The 14,900-nt window shown below is 39.1% G+C and overlaps 3 protein-coding genes and 1 long non-coding RNA gene across 9 annotated transcripts; 1 reads left to right on the forward strand and 3 right to left on the reverse strand.

Annotated features, from left to right (window-relative positions):
* Window positions 1-279: 279 nt before the first annotated feature.
* LOC140791257 (mitochondrial uncoupling protein 1-like) lies at window positions 280-3,640 on the reverse strand. The gene is made up of 9 exons (XM_073141729.1): window positions 3,282-3,640; window positions 2,847-3,065; window positions 2,679-2,757; window positions 2,414-2,547; window positions 2,237-2,335; window positions 2,021-2,125; window positions 1,618-1,692; window positions 742-828; window positions 280-605 (listed from the first exon to the last, which is right to left on the reverse strand). Exons 1-9 carry the CDS (start codon window positions 3,360-3,362, stop codon window positions 570-572), a joined length of 915 nt encoding a protein of 304 aa, XP_072997830.1. The 5' UTR covers window positions 3,363-3,640; the 3' UTR covers window positions 280-569.
* Window positions 3,641-5,935: 2,295 nt separating this feature from the next.
* LOC140790516 (O-fucosyltransferase 19-like) lies at window positions 5,936-9,089 on the forward strand. The gene is made up of 8 exons (XM_073140626.1): window positions 5,936-6,635; window positions 6,913-6,985; window positions 7,079-7,149; window positions 7,239-7,327; window positions 7,411-7,543; window positions 7,629-7,858; window positions 7,963-8,439; window positions 8,520-9,089. Exons 1-8 carry the CDS (start codon window positions 6,150-6,152, stop codon window positions 8,722-8,724), a joined length of 1,764 nt encoding a protein of 587 aa, XP_072996727.1. The 5' UTR covers window positions 5,936-6,149; the 3' UTR covers window positions 8,725-9,089.
* On the reverse strand, window positions 7,329-10,074 carry LOC140790517 (uncharacterized). Its single transcript, XR_012109413.1, has 2 exons — window positions 9,774-10,074; window positions 7,329-7,901 (listed from the first exon to the last, which is right to left on the reverse strand). It is a non-coding gene; the product is annotated as an uncharacterized lncRNA (long non-coding RNA).
* Window positions 10,075-10,326: 252 nt separating this feature from the next.
* LOC140790518 (probable proline transporter 2) lies at window positions 10,327-14,273 on the reverse strand. 6 transcript variants are annotated; one of them, XM_073140627.1, is made up of 8 exons: window positions 13,946-14,273; window positions 13,638-13,839; window positions 12,807-13,031; window positions 12,501-12,595; window positions 12,125-12,314; window positions 11,690-11,814; window positions 11,260-11,475; window positions 10,327-10,921 (listed from the first exon to the last, which is right to left on the reverse strand). In XM_073140627.1, exons 1-8 carry the CDS (start codon window positions 13,949-13,951, stop codon window positions 10,541-10,543), a joined length of 1,440 nt encoding a protein of 479 aa, XP_072996728.1. In that variant the 5' UTR covers window positions 13,952-14,273; the 3' UTR covers window positions 10,327-10,540. The 6 variants fall into 6 exon arrangements, with proteins under 6 accessions (XP_072996728.1, XP_072996733.1, XP_072996732.1 ...); XM_073140632.1 differs by having other exon boundaries at window positions 10,327-10,969; XM_073140631.1 differs by having other exon boundaries at window positions 10,327-11,106.
* Window positions 14,274-14,900: the final 627 nt, after the last annotated feature.

Consider the following 14,900-nt stretch of genomic DNA (forward strand, 5'->3'; position numbering starts at 1 on the left):
AACTTGTTTTATCTCAATAATTGCTTCCTAGGAAAACACCAACTTTCCACTAATGACAGCAACGATGGAACATGTACATTTTTTAAGTGTATGATAAGGCATAATGCAAGGCGTGATAAAAACCGAAACATATTAGTTCATCTCACAGGAAATAGGATACTTATATGCAACCTGTACAGCTACAACACCGTCATTATCATTGGATAAAAATCAGGCACGACTCTTACGAGAAACTTGTGTTGGAAGAAAAGATATCACTGAAGTCCACAAGGACCACAATTCAAAAAGGAGATCAATTAGGAATTTATTCCGCTTTCCTGATCAGCAAGCAGGCTGAGCAACTATCTCACTGCTGTAGTTATTTAGTTCTACATTCAGAATGAGATAATCATAAATTAAACAGCTTATTCACGTTCAACAATCAGGAACTCTGAACTCAAGAGGCACTGCCAATTACTGAGGTGCCTTGATGGAGAATTGTCAAACCATTTGCATGTATGGACTGAGGAAATCACTCGTCCAAAACCTTATTTGGTTTAATTGAGTTTCTTAAACTTGCCGCGGATGGGTCAATTCGGCACCTCTTTTGTAAAGAGCTTCTTAACCTGCCCAAGAAAGACAAGAATATTAACACCTTGCACAAGAACCTCCCTGATCAGCATGCAGAGGCATATATTTGTGGCTGTAAGTCTATCTTGAGATATATTAAAGCAATGTATACGTTAATCAGCTTCAAATTACCTGCTCCAACGTCAAAAACATAATCACATTCCATGATCCTAGCCGACCAAAATTGGGAATGAAGCCTTTATAAAAAGCTAAAGGTCCCTGCAGACAAAATTTTTCTTAGATGCCTCTGCTGCTACCATGATATTTATGTGCATAAACACATGCAATAAAGAACAAAAATATATATTTTTTAAGTACATCTATTGACGCAAACCACATTAAAACACATTATACCCTCACTCCTATGCAGAAAAGTACATTGAATATATTTATAATCCAATTCAACCAATTTAGTTGAAAAATATTTTACAAACATTTCTAGAGCTTCTTCTATATATACACATACATAAATATGCATAAGTCCTGTCCTCTCAAAAAGAAGAAAGACTAGTATTCTATTTAGGAACTTTATATTTCAGAAACACATAATAAACAAAAGGTGTTGATGCCATTTTAATCAAAAGAAGGTGATCAAGCAAGTAAAAGGTAACTAATGCCCAAATGAGTTCTGGCAGTCATCTGATAAACCCTTATACCAAATGAGTTCTAAAGATGAGCACAGAAACAAACAACCCCGTAAGAGAGAAAACTGAAATCTCAAGTGAAGCTAAGCTCTGATACTGATTGCACACTGTCAAATGAGGTTTAAGCTTGTGGACAATTGTGCTGGCATCAAGATCAAACAAAAATAGACAACAAGGTTTGACGTTGCTATGAAATATATTAAGGCTGTTGGTAGGTTAGAATCATCTACCTAAGTGTGTGCTCTTTGAACGTGCAACAAAGGAGCAACCATATAAAGTTGATGCAAATGAATGAGTCTGAAAACAGTCATAATTGTTTTGCCTAAAGTACTTGTCAATAAGATGGTACGATGGTTGAACGTACATCGTTTTTCAGTGTCTTGATGAAACAATCAAGCGTGTTCTTGTAAGATGGATCTCCCATCATTCTTGATTTCACCTGCAAAAGTAATCCTTTCCATCAGTGTAGAAATTTTATTGACCTCTCAATTTATGTACTTTTATGTTCTTAGTAGTGAGTGTTTAGTCATCTAAGAAAAGCAGAGAAAGGAATAAAGAAGAGACCTACAAGGCAGAGATTAAAAGAGAAATATCATTAGGAAAAGTTAGGCTTCAACTGCTTTTCCTGCTCTTATATTAATGCCATACAAAGGAACAAGACGGAAAATTTATTTTATGGAAAGGTTGATTAATCTAGCAGCTTCATTTAGATGACTAGAGCAGATAATTTAGCAGTTATTTAGTCTGTTCTAGTAAGGACATCTTACCACATCAACAGGAGAACCCACACAAACCGCAAAAAATCCAGCTCCCAGACCAGATAAAAGATGAGTAAAAACATTATCTTCAAACCCAGGAAGTTTCAGAATTGTCTGCACCAAAATGAAGAAGCAACGCAGTGAAACTATTTATTTATTTTTGAAGTAAGAAGGATGATACACAAAGAAGAAAAATATGAGTAAGACATGCTTAAGCAGTTTTACCTGTTTCACTTGATCATAGCTAGCTAATTCTGCAGCGTTTATAATAGCATTACGTGCAACATTCGGTCCAAGCCCAGTCCAAAGAGCTCCTACTCCTTCCTGAAATTTGAAGATTGTACCCGGTTCAGAAAAGAATAACCAAATTCCAACTATCATCAGTTATTCTCATATCATGACCTGTCTAACAATTGTCGAATAAGCATTTAGTGCTCCAGAGTAACGCCTTGGCACACCAGGTTGAAGCTTCCCCTCAGCCTGAAGTCTTACTTTGACAAGATCAGTTGGATTTGCCACTGTGATTGCTAAAGCACCTGATTGATTTTCGAAATATGTATTTGGTGTATCATTCGACCATATCACGGTATTGACCGCTAAAATTACAAAGTTCCCAACTAGTTTTATCAGAAAAGAAGAAGAAGAAGAAAAGAATAAGGACATCCACCAGTTGTAAGTCCAGCAAGAATTTTCTTGGATAAAGGAACATCTCCAACAAAATTATCGCCAACATAGAAGTTTTTAACCTGCCAAGAAGGCAAATATTATATTCTCTAGTACCGCAGAGCAAATATTTGATGAAATTCCAATTAGATGCGCAGACACGAAAACACACCGGCTCATATAGCCCGATTCGGAGGCCTCCGAAAAGGCATTGCCGATGCAAACCCGGCACTATACCCTTCCAAAGTGCTGCCAGGCCTTCCTCCCTAGCAATCGTCCCAACGGTACCTAGCATTCCCCTGTACTTGGGAATCGTGACCGCATCCCCTGCAACTGCATTTTTTTGAAGCTGAAGCCTCACTTTTGCCGTATCTAGAGGAATGGTGCAAATCTGCAAGAAATCAAAGTAACCAACATATTTTAAAAAGTGTATCAATACATACTTCAACCGGACGATCAATCTTCGCATTTTCACTAAGAAATTAGCACAAGATCTCATCAGACTTCGACCAAAGAATCACAGACGAGATAGATCCATGAAAAGTAACAAGCAAATCGACTCATTCAACGAACGGAAACGAAAGAAAGTTGACGGGCAGAGAGTGACCTCGGCGAAGCACGCGGCGATGGCGCTGCTAGCGAACCTTCCGGCGAAGGAGATCTCCGTCTTGGAGCCGTGATCCCCCATGATCGCGAGCGGACCACGGTTTGATTAGGGGTTTGTGGAGAAGACGGGAGGCGTAAGAGAGAGATAGAGAGAGAGAGAGGCGAAGGAAGAGTAAATATTGACGACTGGAGAGAAGCGGAAAGAGGGGCAAGAGGGGAGAGAGAGTTGGCGCCGGAAAGCAAGTGTCAGACGCGAGATATAGCAAGTTGGAAATGCTCATTTATTATATTCGGATTCCGTGACCGGGCATCGGAGTAGACAAGTAGTATACATCTCATACTCCATACTCCATACTCCATACTGATTACTGACTTCTTTTCTTTTATTTTTTCCTCCTACTTGCAGTGATTCTTGCTGGGCGTCTCTACTCTCTAGGCCTGGCCCAACTTGGGCCCAATTTGTTTCGGTTTTAAATGCCACGTCTGACTATAACGATGGAACATCTAATCGCTTTCCTCGAGATAATTTATAATTTACTCACCTAGTTAACGAAAGGAAAGAAAATTAGAAAGAAAAATAATGCTGAGTAACAAAAGTTGGAATAAGAATAATTCGAATCCGTAGTGCTATCTGCACGTTGTTGGTGCCTCTATGAAGAGTGTGCATTAATTTCGTGGTGCGTTTTATTAGGAATGCAGAGCTGGAGCACCAACTATTCCCAGAACAACAATCAGTTGCCTACTTTGCCAACAACCTTTAAGAATAAGAGCACATACTACATGACGCGATCCGAGTCAGCTACGTGGCCCCCACCCTAAACAAACAGGTATGGGCCGAGAATAGATCTGGCATATGTCAGACTGGAAGGCCATTTGGGCCGTCTCCAGGACTCGTAAGTCGGGCCTAACCACTCTTCTAGGCTAATTCATTTCTCACCGTTAAAAATAACAAATATTAACCCGACCCATTTATAATGATGTGACACGATAACTTATTTTTAAAAAAAAATGAGTTCGAGTTATAAAAATACTTTTATATATAAGTATATAATTATGACTGACGACTAATATTGCCAACCCCTTGTTCATCAATCATCATGATAAAGTAGCGAATAGAGTTCGGACCACACATGACACATATACACTGCATTAGAGTTTTAGTTTAGAGGATGTATCCTGGTTGGACCAGTTAACAACTAGATAAGGCAGGTCCGACTGCAACTTAGGTTGCTGATTTCAATATGATCATGATTTTAGTCACGCCATTATTGCTTAAAAGGGCCTAATAGATGCCACCACTAAGAACATGCTTGACCGCCATCATTTCACTCACCCCACTTTTCTCAAAGCAAAAGATACTTTTCATTGCTCAGGTTAGCGAACAGCGTGTTAAACGAGCTGAAGACTGAAGGCTAAGTGTTTCCTTGTGGATGGGTGATGGATCATCTTGTGGTTGGTTTGGGTGAGGAAACACGCAGTCCATAAATAAGAAGAAGAAGAAGAAGAAGAAGAAGAAGAAGAAGAAGAAGTGGACGCCCACTACAAGAGAATGCCAACTACCCGACCCACGACTTCCTTCCACGCGCACCAAAATGGAAGTTACACTCAAGATTTCTTGCTTTTGCTCCTAATACGATGGGCTTGAGGGCTGAGAATAACAAAAGATTTATAAATAAATAAATAATCTGGAAAATAAATCGTACAGCACGTAGTATTATTTGTGATGGATTGGCAATATCACATTAATTGTAAGTTGATACGGAGAGTTTATATTATTAGCAACATGTGCCCAGCTTTGTCTTAATTTGCATTTATTGTAACAAGAATTCAAAGTGTTGCTTGCAAGAGTTGCGTCGCTTGTACAATCCGAAGAAGCTATCAATTCATCAAACACGATGCTTGCTTTAATTATTCTCTCAGTATTGACTTATTGAACTTAATTTTTTTTTAAGATATTAATACCCGGACAAGCTATTAACACTAACCTACATTTAAGGCAAGAAGAAAACAAAGCTTAAGAAATCCAAAAGAGCCAGGTCAATTAAAACCTCTTTTTATTTTATTTTTATTCAATAGCTTCCATCCGATCGATGGAAGAACGCACAAGGAAGAGCATGGCGTCAACGCGATACGGACATAGAAAGGATCCACATAGAGCGCGTGACGGTGGAAAAGTCCGAAACGTAACGGATTTTGGATTCACATGTTTCGCTTCTTCCCTTTTTTGGCAAACGAGTATCTCCTTCATTAACTTAATTAATTCCCATCTTAGTTTTCTTCGACGACCAATATAGATACTAGACCCGGATTTCTTATATTAGTAGACATCGTAAGATCTTAAGCTTGCCCTTAACGTAAGTGGTCAAATCCAGTTCGTGCACCACCATCACTTAAAAACTTAAACAGGACCACCATCACTCAAAAGTTATAAACCTATATAAGCCTAGTATTTTTGTGACGTGACTCTTAAAAATTATTATTTTTGATAAATATTAATTAATACTAAAGCACACGGAAATTTTTATTTCTAATTCCTGAGCGTTTGTGATTGATTGCTAGAATTATTAAAAAAATATATTGTGCTGCTGTGATGAATGTTTTCGTTTCCATTATATATACGTCCCACGACGCCACAGTTTTCGGGGAGCAAACAACACTAAAAAGAAAAGAGAAGATAAGAGAAGAGAAGAAGAAGAGACGGTTGTTAAAAACGCGGTTCCATCACCGTTTGTTTCCCGGGCTTTCCTCTCCCCCTCTCCCAATTCCATTTCCTGATCCTATTATTAGGCACTACAACCCAAAAAAGAAAAATTAAGGAAAATTAGTAAAAAAGAAAAGGAAGTTATCGCACGTACATCTCTTCCCGGCTATGGCAACCATCGGGGCGGCCATACCCACGTTGTCTCCCACGCCGAGCCCAATCGCTTGCGGGCCAACGAGGCGGCGGTTACAGGACTCGAGCAACGACCTCGAGAGGTCTTTACAAGATTTCGACGACGACGACGACGACAAGGAAGCGGAAGAGGAGGAGGCTGCGGGGCACGTGTTTCCAGCATTGAAGGCTCTGTTTTTGAAGAAGGGGAGTAGTAGTGGTAGTTGTAGCAATTGCGGTAGAGGTTGTGGTGGGAGGTACGCTTGGATGAGAGGGGTGGTGATGGGATTGCTTGGTATGGTGGCGGTTATGGGTTTCTTGAGTTCGAGAAGGACCGGTGGATACGGAAGCGAGAAGGCGAAGTTGGTGCAGAAAGTTGGAGGAGGAGGAGGAGGAGGAGGAGGAGGAGGAGAACAATCAAAGATGGGATGGAATTGGGTGGAAGAGAACTTGACTAGTCCTGTTCGACTTCACGAGCCACCGGTACGTCTTGTGTTATTTAAATTTATTACAGTAGATTGTGAGAATAAAATGGTGTTAAAGTTTATGCCAAGGAGGAGGAGGAGGAGGAGGAGAAAAGTTTCTCTTTCTAATGATGATTTCTGAATTAAATGCTGCAAAGTTTATGCCGAGAAGAAGAATCGTATTTGCTTGCAACTTCTAATGCGAAACTAAATGCTGCAGAGTTGTGCAAAAGCCTCCGGGCATAGCATCAATTTGTATAGATTGTTAAGGAACTTTTCCTGTTTAATATCTACAGATTCCTGAGATTTGGATGAAGCCAAATGCTGATGACTATAGTCAATGCGTTGAACAGCCAAAACATCGTTATAGTAATTTCTTGCCTCCTGTTTCTCAAATCTTTTCCCACCAAACACTTGTAACCGTTTCTAACTCTCTTAGTGAATGATCATTTCACATTGCAGGAACTAACAATGCAACAGCTGGATATCTTGTTGTTCATGCTAATGGCGGGCTAAATCAAATGCGAATGGGAGTATGTATACATCTCAATCAGTCGAATGCACCTATTTGTTAATAAGCGTTAAAATTTTCAGCTGAGTCATTTCAAAATTTCCAATGCAGATAAGTGATATGGTTGCGGTGGCGAAGCTCATGAATGCAACCTTGGTTGTCCCTACCCTGGATCATAGTTCATTCTGGACAGATCCAAGGTATTGGAATTTTGTTTCTTTCCATAGTTTTAGATACATAGAAGCTGCAAAGAGCCCTGACACATATAGTTTGATTTATACAGTGAATTTGAAGATATATTTGACTTGAACCACTTCATAGAAGTTCTAAAAGAGGACATTGAGATAGTGAAGTCCCTTCCACAAGCTTACACAAAAATAAAGCCTCTTGTGAGGGCACCAACCTCTTGGTCCAAGGTATGCATCAGGAGATAATAACTTTCTTTAGGACATCCATTTGAAGGGCTTGTTCCACTTAACCTGATCTCTTCCTTCTGTACAGGCTTCTTATTACAGAGATTATACAAAACATTTGAAGAGGTACAAAGTGGTGAAGTTTACCCATACAGATACCCGGCTTGTTAACAATGGCCTTCCTCCTTCGGTTCAGAGGCTCCGGTGCCGTGCAAACTATAAAGCACTTCGATACACGGAAGAAATTGAAGAACTGGGGAGAGTACTAGTTGATAGGCTGAGGAATGAAAGTAACCATTATATTGCACTTCATTTAAGGTAATCTTGGTGGATGGTTTATCCAACTGAGCAGCCCCTGCATCTTACATAGAGAAAATGAGTGCATGAGTTTGATATATCCCTGAATGTTCATGATTTAACAGATATGAGAAGGACATGCTCTCATTTACCGGTTGCGGCCACAATCTAACATATCAAGAGGTAAAAGAGCTGAGAATCATGCGGTACAAGGTTAAGCACTGGAAGGAGAAAGAAATTAATAGTAAGGAGAGGCGACTTGAAGGAGGTTGCCCCATGACTCCACGCGAAGCTGCTATTTTCCTTAAAGCTATGGGATATCCTTCTGCAACAAAGATTTATATTGTAGCAGGGAAAATCTATGGCGTCAATAGTATGGATGCTTTAAGGGCAGAATATCCATACATTTATACACACAAAACCCTGGCAACAGCTGAGGAATTAGAGCCTCTTGAATTGTACCAAAACCGCCTTGCAGCTCTAGACTATATTGTGGCCCTCAACAGCGATGTCTTTGTGTATACTTATGATGGAAATATGGCCAAAGCTGTTCAGGGGCACAGAAGATTTGAAGGATTTGTTAAGACTATAAATCCTGACAGGTATATTTACTATACTAGATTAACTCAAGTCCTTCAATCTGTCTACAGCCTAAAACTCAAATTGTTTGGCATGTCTTCAGGCAGAGATTTGTGAAGCTAATTGATAAGATGGATGATGGTGCAATAACTTGGAAGGAATTCGAGGTTAAGGTGAGGAAGTATCATGCTGATAGGCTTGGAGGTCCGTACGAGAGAAGAAGTGGAGAAAATCACAGACAAGAAGAGAACTTCTATGCAAATCCTCTTCCTGGCTGTTTATGCCAAAGACAACAGAGGGAGAAATGACATGATTTTGCTTTTGGGAGGAGAACTCGCTCTCTAAAGACCACCTACTCTGGCCAATACAATTGAGTATGGCCACACAAAGTTGTTCTACATGGGTAGTACTTCTGCTTAACAGTGTCATCTCAGCAGAACTAATTGTAACTAGGATTCTCATCACACTCATGGGTTAGCACCTTAGCTGTGTATCATTTTTTTTCGACCCTTATCCGGCTATTCTTTTATGGGGCGGGTAATGTATATAGAGAGATTACAGAGGAAACAATTTCAACCAAAGGATGATTGATCCTCAAAGATGAGAAATGAGAGATACAATGGGCTGAATAGCCTCCTTTACTTGAACAGTAATATCGTTATTTTCTTCCTCATTTCATTTGATTCATTTTAAGCCAGCTGACCTTTGATAATGGAGGCACTGATTTCAATAATGTATGAAAAAAATATTGGTTTATATATGCAATATTGTAGTATTCATACTATGATTTCAGAAAACAATTTACTTTTATGCAATTTGATATATATTGTTTGAAGTTGCGATTATTAGCACCAGAAGATGGGAATGTGGCATCAGCCCCGGGTTAGTAAAATATTTTTTATGGTTTAGCCCTAAGATTTGGTATTTTAAAACACTCAGTTTGATTAACCCATTGGAAATATTGAAACCACAGTACTCAAGAATTTTCCAATGAGAAGTACAAACTTTTAACGGATTTTGTGAAAGATTAATAAAAGATCATTTTACTGGCGACACTTTTTCTACATAGAACAACTAATGAATGAAGGACATGCATTTCTCAAATCCGAATCTACGTCATGATGATTTCCAAGTTAACTCCGTGAGGATTTATTTCATATACCGCATGCAGGTTCCATATTAATTCCAGTTCAATTATCTTCCTTTTTCTCCCTCTTTCAACCACACTATTTCCCAATTTTCTAAACACAGCCTATACCAAATCCAGAATAAATCATAAAAACGCCACTAAATTCGCATAAAATTTGATAAGATCTCGCCTTTTCTCAAATGAAGACAGAGAAGACCCAATGCTTACCTCCTTTTAGGGCTCTTCTACTTCTCCGATCGCCTCATTTTTCGGGTGGGGGATGGGGCAAGGGCATCGTCGCCGTCGCCATCATCGACTAGAGCTCTTCGAGCTGGTTTTGGGGAGGCATTCGATGCGCCGCGCCATTTTCGCCGTTAATGGCGGCTCCAAAGTTCTCACTTGGTATAAGGTTTGGTTGAAGAAATTTATGGAGATCGAAATCTGAACCGGAGTCCCATAAATTGGTGGGAGGAACGCGAATTTCTTATCGGATGCGGATCTGATTTTTTGCAGATATGATGGGTACATTCTAACATAACAAAAGGGCTGGTTGGATCCTAATCCTACACACGCACTTTTATTGTTTATATATTGATAAATTTTTTTTTGAAATAGATAATTATATTAATGATAACCTCTTATTGAGATAAATTAGAGCTAGTTAAATTCATGTAGTTCGGAAAAAGAAATAAAAGAAAAAGGGTAGACAACTAAAACTTTGATTTATAAATATGATTTTAATTCATGTAACAATGATTTTAACTAGAAGCAAAAAAACAACTTCACAGCCAAACACTCATCCATTTTTAATTTATAACTAACTACATAGCTGTACACATTTGAGAGGATTAACTATACACAGTTCAGAATGCAGCCTGTATCCTCAGGCAGACAACTAAAACTGAATTTATTCTCTTAAACTGGACAGGCCTTACTAAATCTAAGTTATACCTGACAACATCTATCCAAAGAAAAGAAGAGGCAAGAGAGGAGCTTCAAAGATCAGCAAAGAGATGGTAAGTCTTGGAATCAAGCATGATAAGTCTTAGCGCTGAAACAGCAGCAATCACCGCCAAGCAGCTGAATCCCACTACATTCAGCCAGTGCCAACCCTTTTGGAGAGGCGAGAGCTTATTCTTCCGTGCTTTTAGATGCATGTGATTTGCCAGAACAAATGTAAGAGGGAATGTGCTCAAAGCTCCTGTTAAACTCATAAAATCCCCCAGGAATGGAAGCAGAGCAGCCACGAATGTGTTTATGATAAGGTATCCTCCTCTGACCAGGACTCTAAATGAAATATTGTGGAGGGCATATGCACTCGCCTGTCCTCTCCCATATCTTGTATCCAAATACTCATACATTGGGCTTGCAAATATCTAATATAAATGTAAGAGAAGTCTTTAGTCAGCTGATTACAAGTGCATCTGTCGTCCAAAATTCAACATTAACTGTTACAACTTGAATGACAACACATTCTTAATATAGCAAATGTTGAGGATTGTGCATCGAAAAAATACATGAACTGTCTGGTACTCTATTACGAAACAATCAAAAGACATGGCTGCAATGTTGGAAAAGAGAATCCTATCATGTCACTTGTACTAAAGAACTACATTCATAAATATACTGCACATGATGATGAGAGCATCAAAAAGAGAAATCTAAGAAATCCAAAGGAGAAGTATGATAGTAAAATCTAGGGAAAGAGACATACATGCAAGGCTATGACTGTCTGAAAGAACGCTGCGGTATTGGCTAACATCTTCACCCAAGTAGGGCCATTGACACTATTGAGGAGGTACGTCGATGTTGAGGAGCCATAGGCCCAATATCCCATAAATGTAACAGCATACAGTGGCAAGTTACCAATAGTGAACTGAAACCAGAGGGCCTTTTTCATGTTCTCGATAACAGGAGGTTTTACCGTAGCCTGTCATAAGAGTTGGACATGACAGTCAATTTTTATGAGAAACAAAATGAGTCTTATAAATGACTTGTAAAGTTCCTATGTCATTACAGAGATCTGAAGGACATACATATCCCTGTTATGAGAGGGAGTTACAAGGAAAATATTTGAACATATTTATCATCACAAAGACTTAGTTTTGTTTTTTTATTCATACAAAAGAGTTAGGTTGGCCTACCTGAATTTCTGGTAACATTCCGGTATTGTAAGCAAAAACAAGACTGGCAACAGCACCAATGGTACTAAAAATCTTATTCACATGTGTCCCTGGAATGTTGTAATCCCGCGCTGGTGTATGTAATCCTATATGAAAGCATGGTAATTGAGCACCGTCACTTTCCATCATTTGTAAAAGCGGTTCAGGAAGCATGTAAAATAGTAATTCTTTTTGTCTATAAAATAAGACATAGGAATAAGGTCATTCATGATTTCAGAAAATCATTTCTCATACTCAAGTCTCCAAAAGGAGTATCAGAATGATCACAGATTGTGTAGAATGGAATTGCACCCAGTAATTACTTGCAGAATAGAGCTTTCTTAAGAAGTTCATCAGTCTACTGTTTCAGGAAATTAGGAGATGAAAATGTAGCCTTTATAGTTTGATGGACAGTACCATCTCTAAAGGACAGTACAAATGCTGCAATAATATATATGAGACTGAAAAATGTAGAAAATCCCAGCCAAATCCTAAGAGCTGATAAATGTGGGATCCCAAAGGCAAAAAGAGCACAGACAATCCCAGCAATTGCTATACAGTATGGGAGTTTCAAGGCATCGTCAGCCCTGTAGAGGACATATATAGCCTGCACACAAAAAGAAACGGATGTCACTGGGGTAGGTAGTCACTTACTGGAACCACAAAACAAAAGAAACAACTCTACTGCAAAAGGATAAAGAAAGTTGCGGGGAAGGAATAGAAGAAGAGAGGAATCAAAAAGTTGTAAGCATCATTTTGCTTTTTAAATGATAGTGAGCATTGCTAATCCTACCTTCAATGCCTGCCCAGCCAAAATGATATATCCAGTGTTTATCATGAAAAGGTTGACATATTGCAGGCCCCATGTTAGAGCATACATTTTTCTGCCTGCAGTTATTAAAATAGAGTTCTATCATCTTAGTAAGCCACTATATAAGGATACCCACAACTTCTGAGATAATCTGGCAACAATTGCTACATGAAAATGCAGTCTTCGAAGAATGCGTGGAAGTATAGAAGTTGCTTTAATTTTCAAATATTTATGTCTACTACTTACTAGAACATCAGATACAAAATGAAGATTAAGAATGATAATCACCATATATATGTCCAGCAAGATCTCTGTATCTTATATGTCGTTTGCCACCAAGTTCGTGAAGACGGGCAATAAGAGCATTAGCATACATGGATATGGCAGCTGCCAAAATCAAACCAGTTGTACCTCCTATCCAACCCAAAGGAACCATAATAGACCCAGAATAGCCTAATACATAAGCACTATTCACTCCTGTTGTCAGGACAAATCCAACTTGGTACCAAGGATCTGAAATTCAAAACCAATACATAAGCGACAATGAGATGCGTTGACACAAAATTCAAAAGAACAGATTCTAAGCTCAATTCTTTCTGTGCAAGAATAATGATTGATAAGTATAGGAAAATATTGGGGTTAAATGTTTGGTTTAGTTCTGCATGAAACAAATGATAAATATACGAAGGGTTGTGATACTCCACAGCTTATAGGCTCAAGCTTTGAGGTTGATTTGGATTCTAACATGGATAACAAGTCATAGTTTCACTTCATTTAGTGTAATTCGGTTCCTCATCTTGGCTAACAAATACAAGCATAAAATTCAGCACAAACACCTTGATATTGCAAAGGTGTTAGGAAAGGGGGGGTCACCCTTAATATCATAATTGTTCTTAATAACAGAATTGACCAAGATACATGCATGTCCAACAAACACAAGATACGTATGAATAAACAAATCGAATATACATAATTTTATACCTCTATACATGGACATAGTACAGTAACATTGAGAAAAAAAAAACGAAATTATTTACAAAGAGAAAATTGAACAGATGATAAACTTGATTCATTTGCCATTGATGACGCGATTGGCTAATTTTCGAAGAAGAAACTAACCATGGCTAATCTGGTGAGCGGTATCATCGGACACTTCATGCCCTATTCCGGCATCAAACCCGACCCTCTTCTTCTCATCTCCGATCTCCACCACCGTGGTCATCGTCACCTCCTTTTCCCCTCTGCTCTCCGACAACAAGGGAGAGGAAGAGGAGAAGGCTTCCTCCTCATCCAAATTCGAATCCCAAATACCACTGGTAGCCTATAAAGGGAAAGGGACGGGGCTTCCGAAAAAGAGGCATCAGGACAGAACATATCAGGAAAGTAATTAAGAATCTTTAAAGCGGCCAAGATGCATTAAAGCTTACGTCCATTTCGAGTAGAATATGGCGAGATTCGAGGGTGAGATTGAAAGGAGCGGAAGGGAGGGACGAGAGGGCGAATCGCTCCTCCTTCGCCCCTCTCGGTGCGCTGATGGAATAGAATACCTCGCACCGCGCGTAAAGAGGACGTCGGGATATCTTTATGATGGTGGATGGATATGTTATTCCGACCGGAATAGAGACAGATAAAGAGGGGTATATCGAGGAATAGCAGCTAGCATAGCTGGAATTAACCGGCCAAATTCGGGAGGACAAAGAAGAGAAGACGCAAGTTACGGTGGTGTTTTGAGGAATAGTGACAAGTGTTTCTGTTTCATTTGCTCACAAAACATGTCCCTTGCACGGGAAATATACCTTTTTAATTTCCTTCCAGTAGCGTATCCACTGCTGCTCGTTAGTAATATTTTTTATCGTCTTATATAATTTCATACAAGTTATGCTGACGCTAATGTTGTCCTCTCGCTTCAACTTGATTTTTGGTTTTGGTTTATCTGTATTACTTTTTGATACTCTACTTTTTTACGCAAATCCTAAATTGGAGCTAATCTTAATAAAATATTTGAGAATACCCGAATGATAATTTAGGTCTTTGAGTGGCATTGAAGTCGATAGCATAACTTCCATGTCTACAGATAGATAGGGAGAGAACCACATAGATACAGAATTACACAGAATGATAAGCTTTGATAATTATGAATCATGTTTATTATAGAATAGCTTTAGTGAGAAATAACTCAATAAGTGGAATTAGAAGTGGTGATGCAGTAAGTGTGTTACAGGAGGCCAGGCCTCTCGAGTCCTCTGCACATGTAGGATATATTTTGGTTAAGCGTAATTTGAAGAGAGCCTGGTGGTTACTTTAAGGCTTGGATTATCACGGATTAATCTCAGCCTTGGCCCAGAAAGCCCAGCGGTTGAACTCATCTAACGACCGCCGTCA

This window comes from Typha latifolia, chromosome 6, assembly GCF_019914945.1.
Source record: "Typha latifolia isolate L0001 chromosome 6, TyphaL0001v2, whole genome shotgun sequence".
NCBI lineage: Eukaryota > Viridiplantae > Streptophyta > Magnoliopsida > Poales > Typhaceae > Typha > Typha latifolia.

Bases quoted from the DNA above. Each gene is read 5' to 3' on its own strand.
- LOC140791257 (XM_073141729.1), bottom strand. From the start codon at position 3,362: ATGGGGGATCACGGCTCCAAGACGGAGATCTCCTTCGCCGGAAGGTTC. The intron at 829-1,617 runs GTACGTTCAACC...TTTTGTCTGCAG, and splicing joins TCAAGACACTGAAAAACGAT to GGACCTTTAGCTTTTTATAA. The intron at 606-741 runs GTAATTTGAAGC...TTTCTTGGGCAG, and splicing joins TGTTTTTGACGTTGGAGCAG to GTTAAGAAGCTCTTTACAAA.
- LOC140790516 (XM_073140626.1), top strand. From the start codon at position 6,150: ATGGCAACCATCGGGGCGGCCATACCCACGTTGTCTCCCACGCCGAGC. The intron at 7,328-7,410 runs GTATTGGAATTT...TGATTTATACAG, and splicing joins TCATTCTGGACAGATCCAAG to TGAATTTGAAGATATATTTG. The intron at 8,440-8,519 runs GTATATTTACTA...GCATGTCTTCAG, and splicing joins AAGACTATAAATCCTGACAG to GCAGAGATTTGTGAAGCTAA.
- LOC140790518 (XM_073140627.1), bottom strand. The intron at 12,315-12,500 runs GTAGGATTAGCA...TTTTGTGTGCAG, and splicing joins TGGCTGGGCAGGCATTGAAG to GCTATATATGTCCTCTACAG. The intron at 11,476-11,689 runs GTAGGCCAACCT...CTCTTATGACAG, and splicing joins GAATGTTACCAGAAATTCAG to GCTACGGTAAAACCTCCTGT.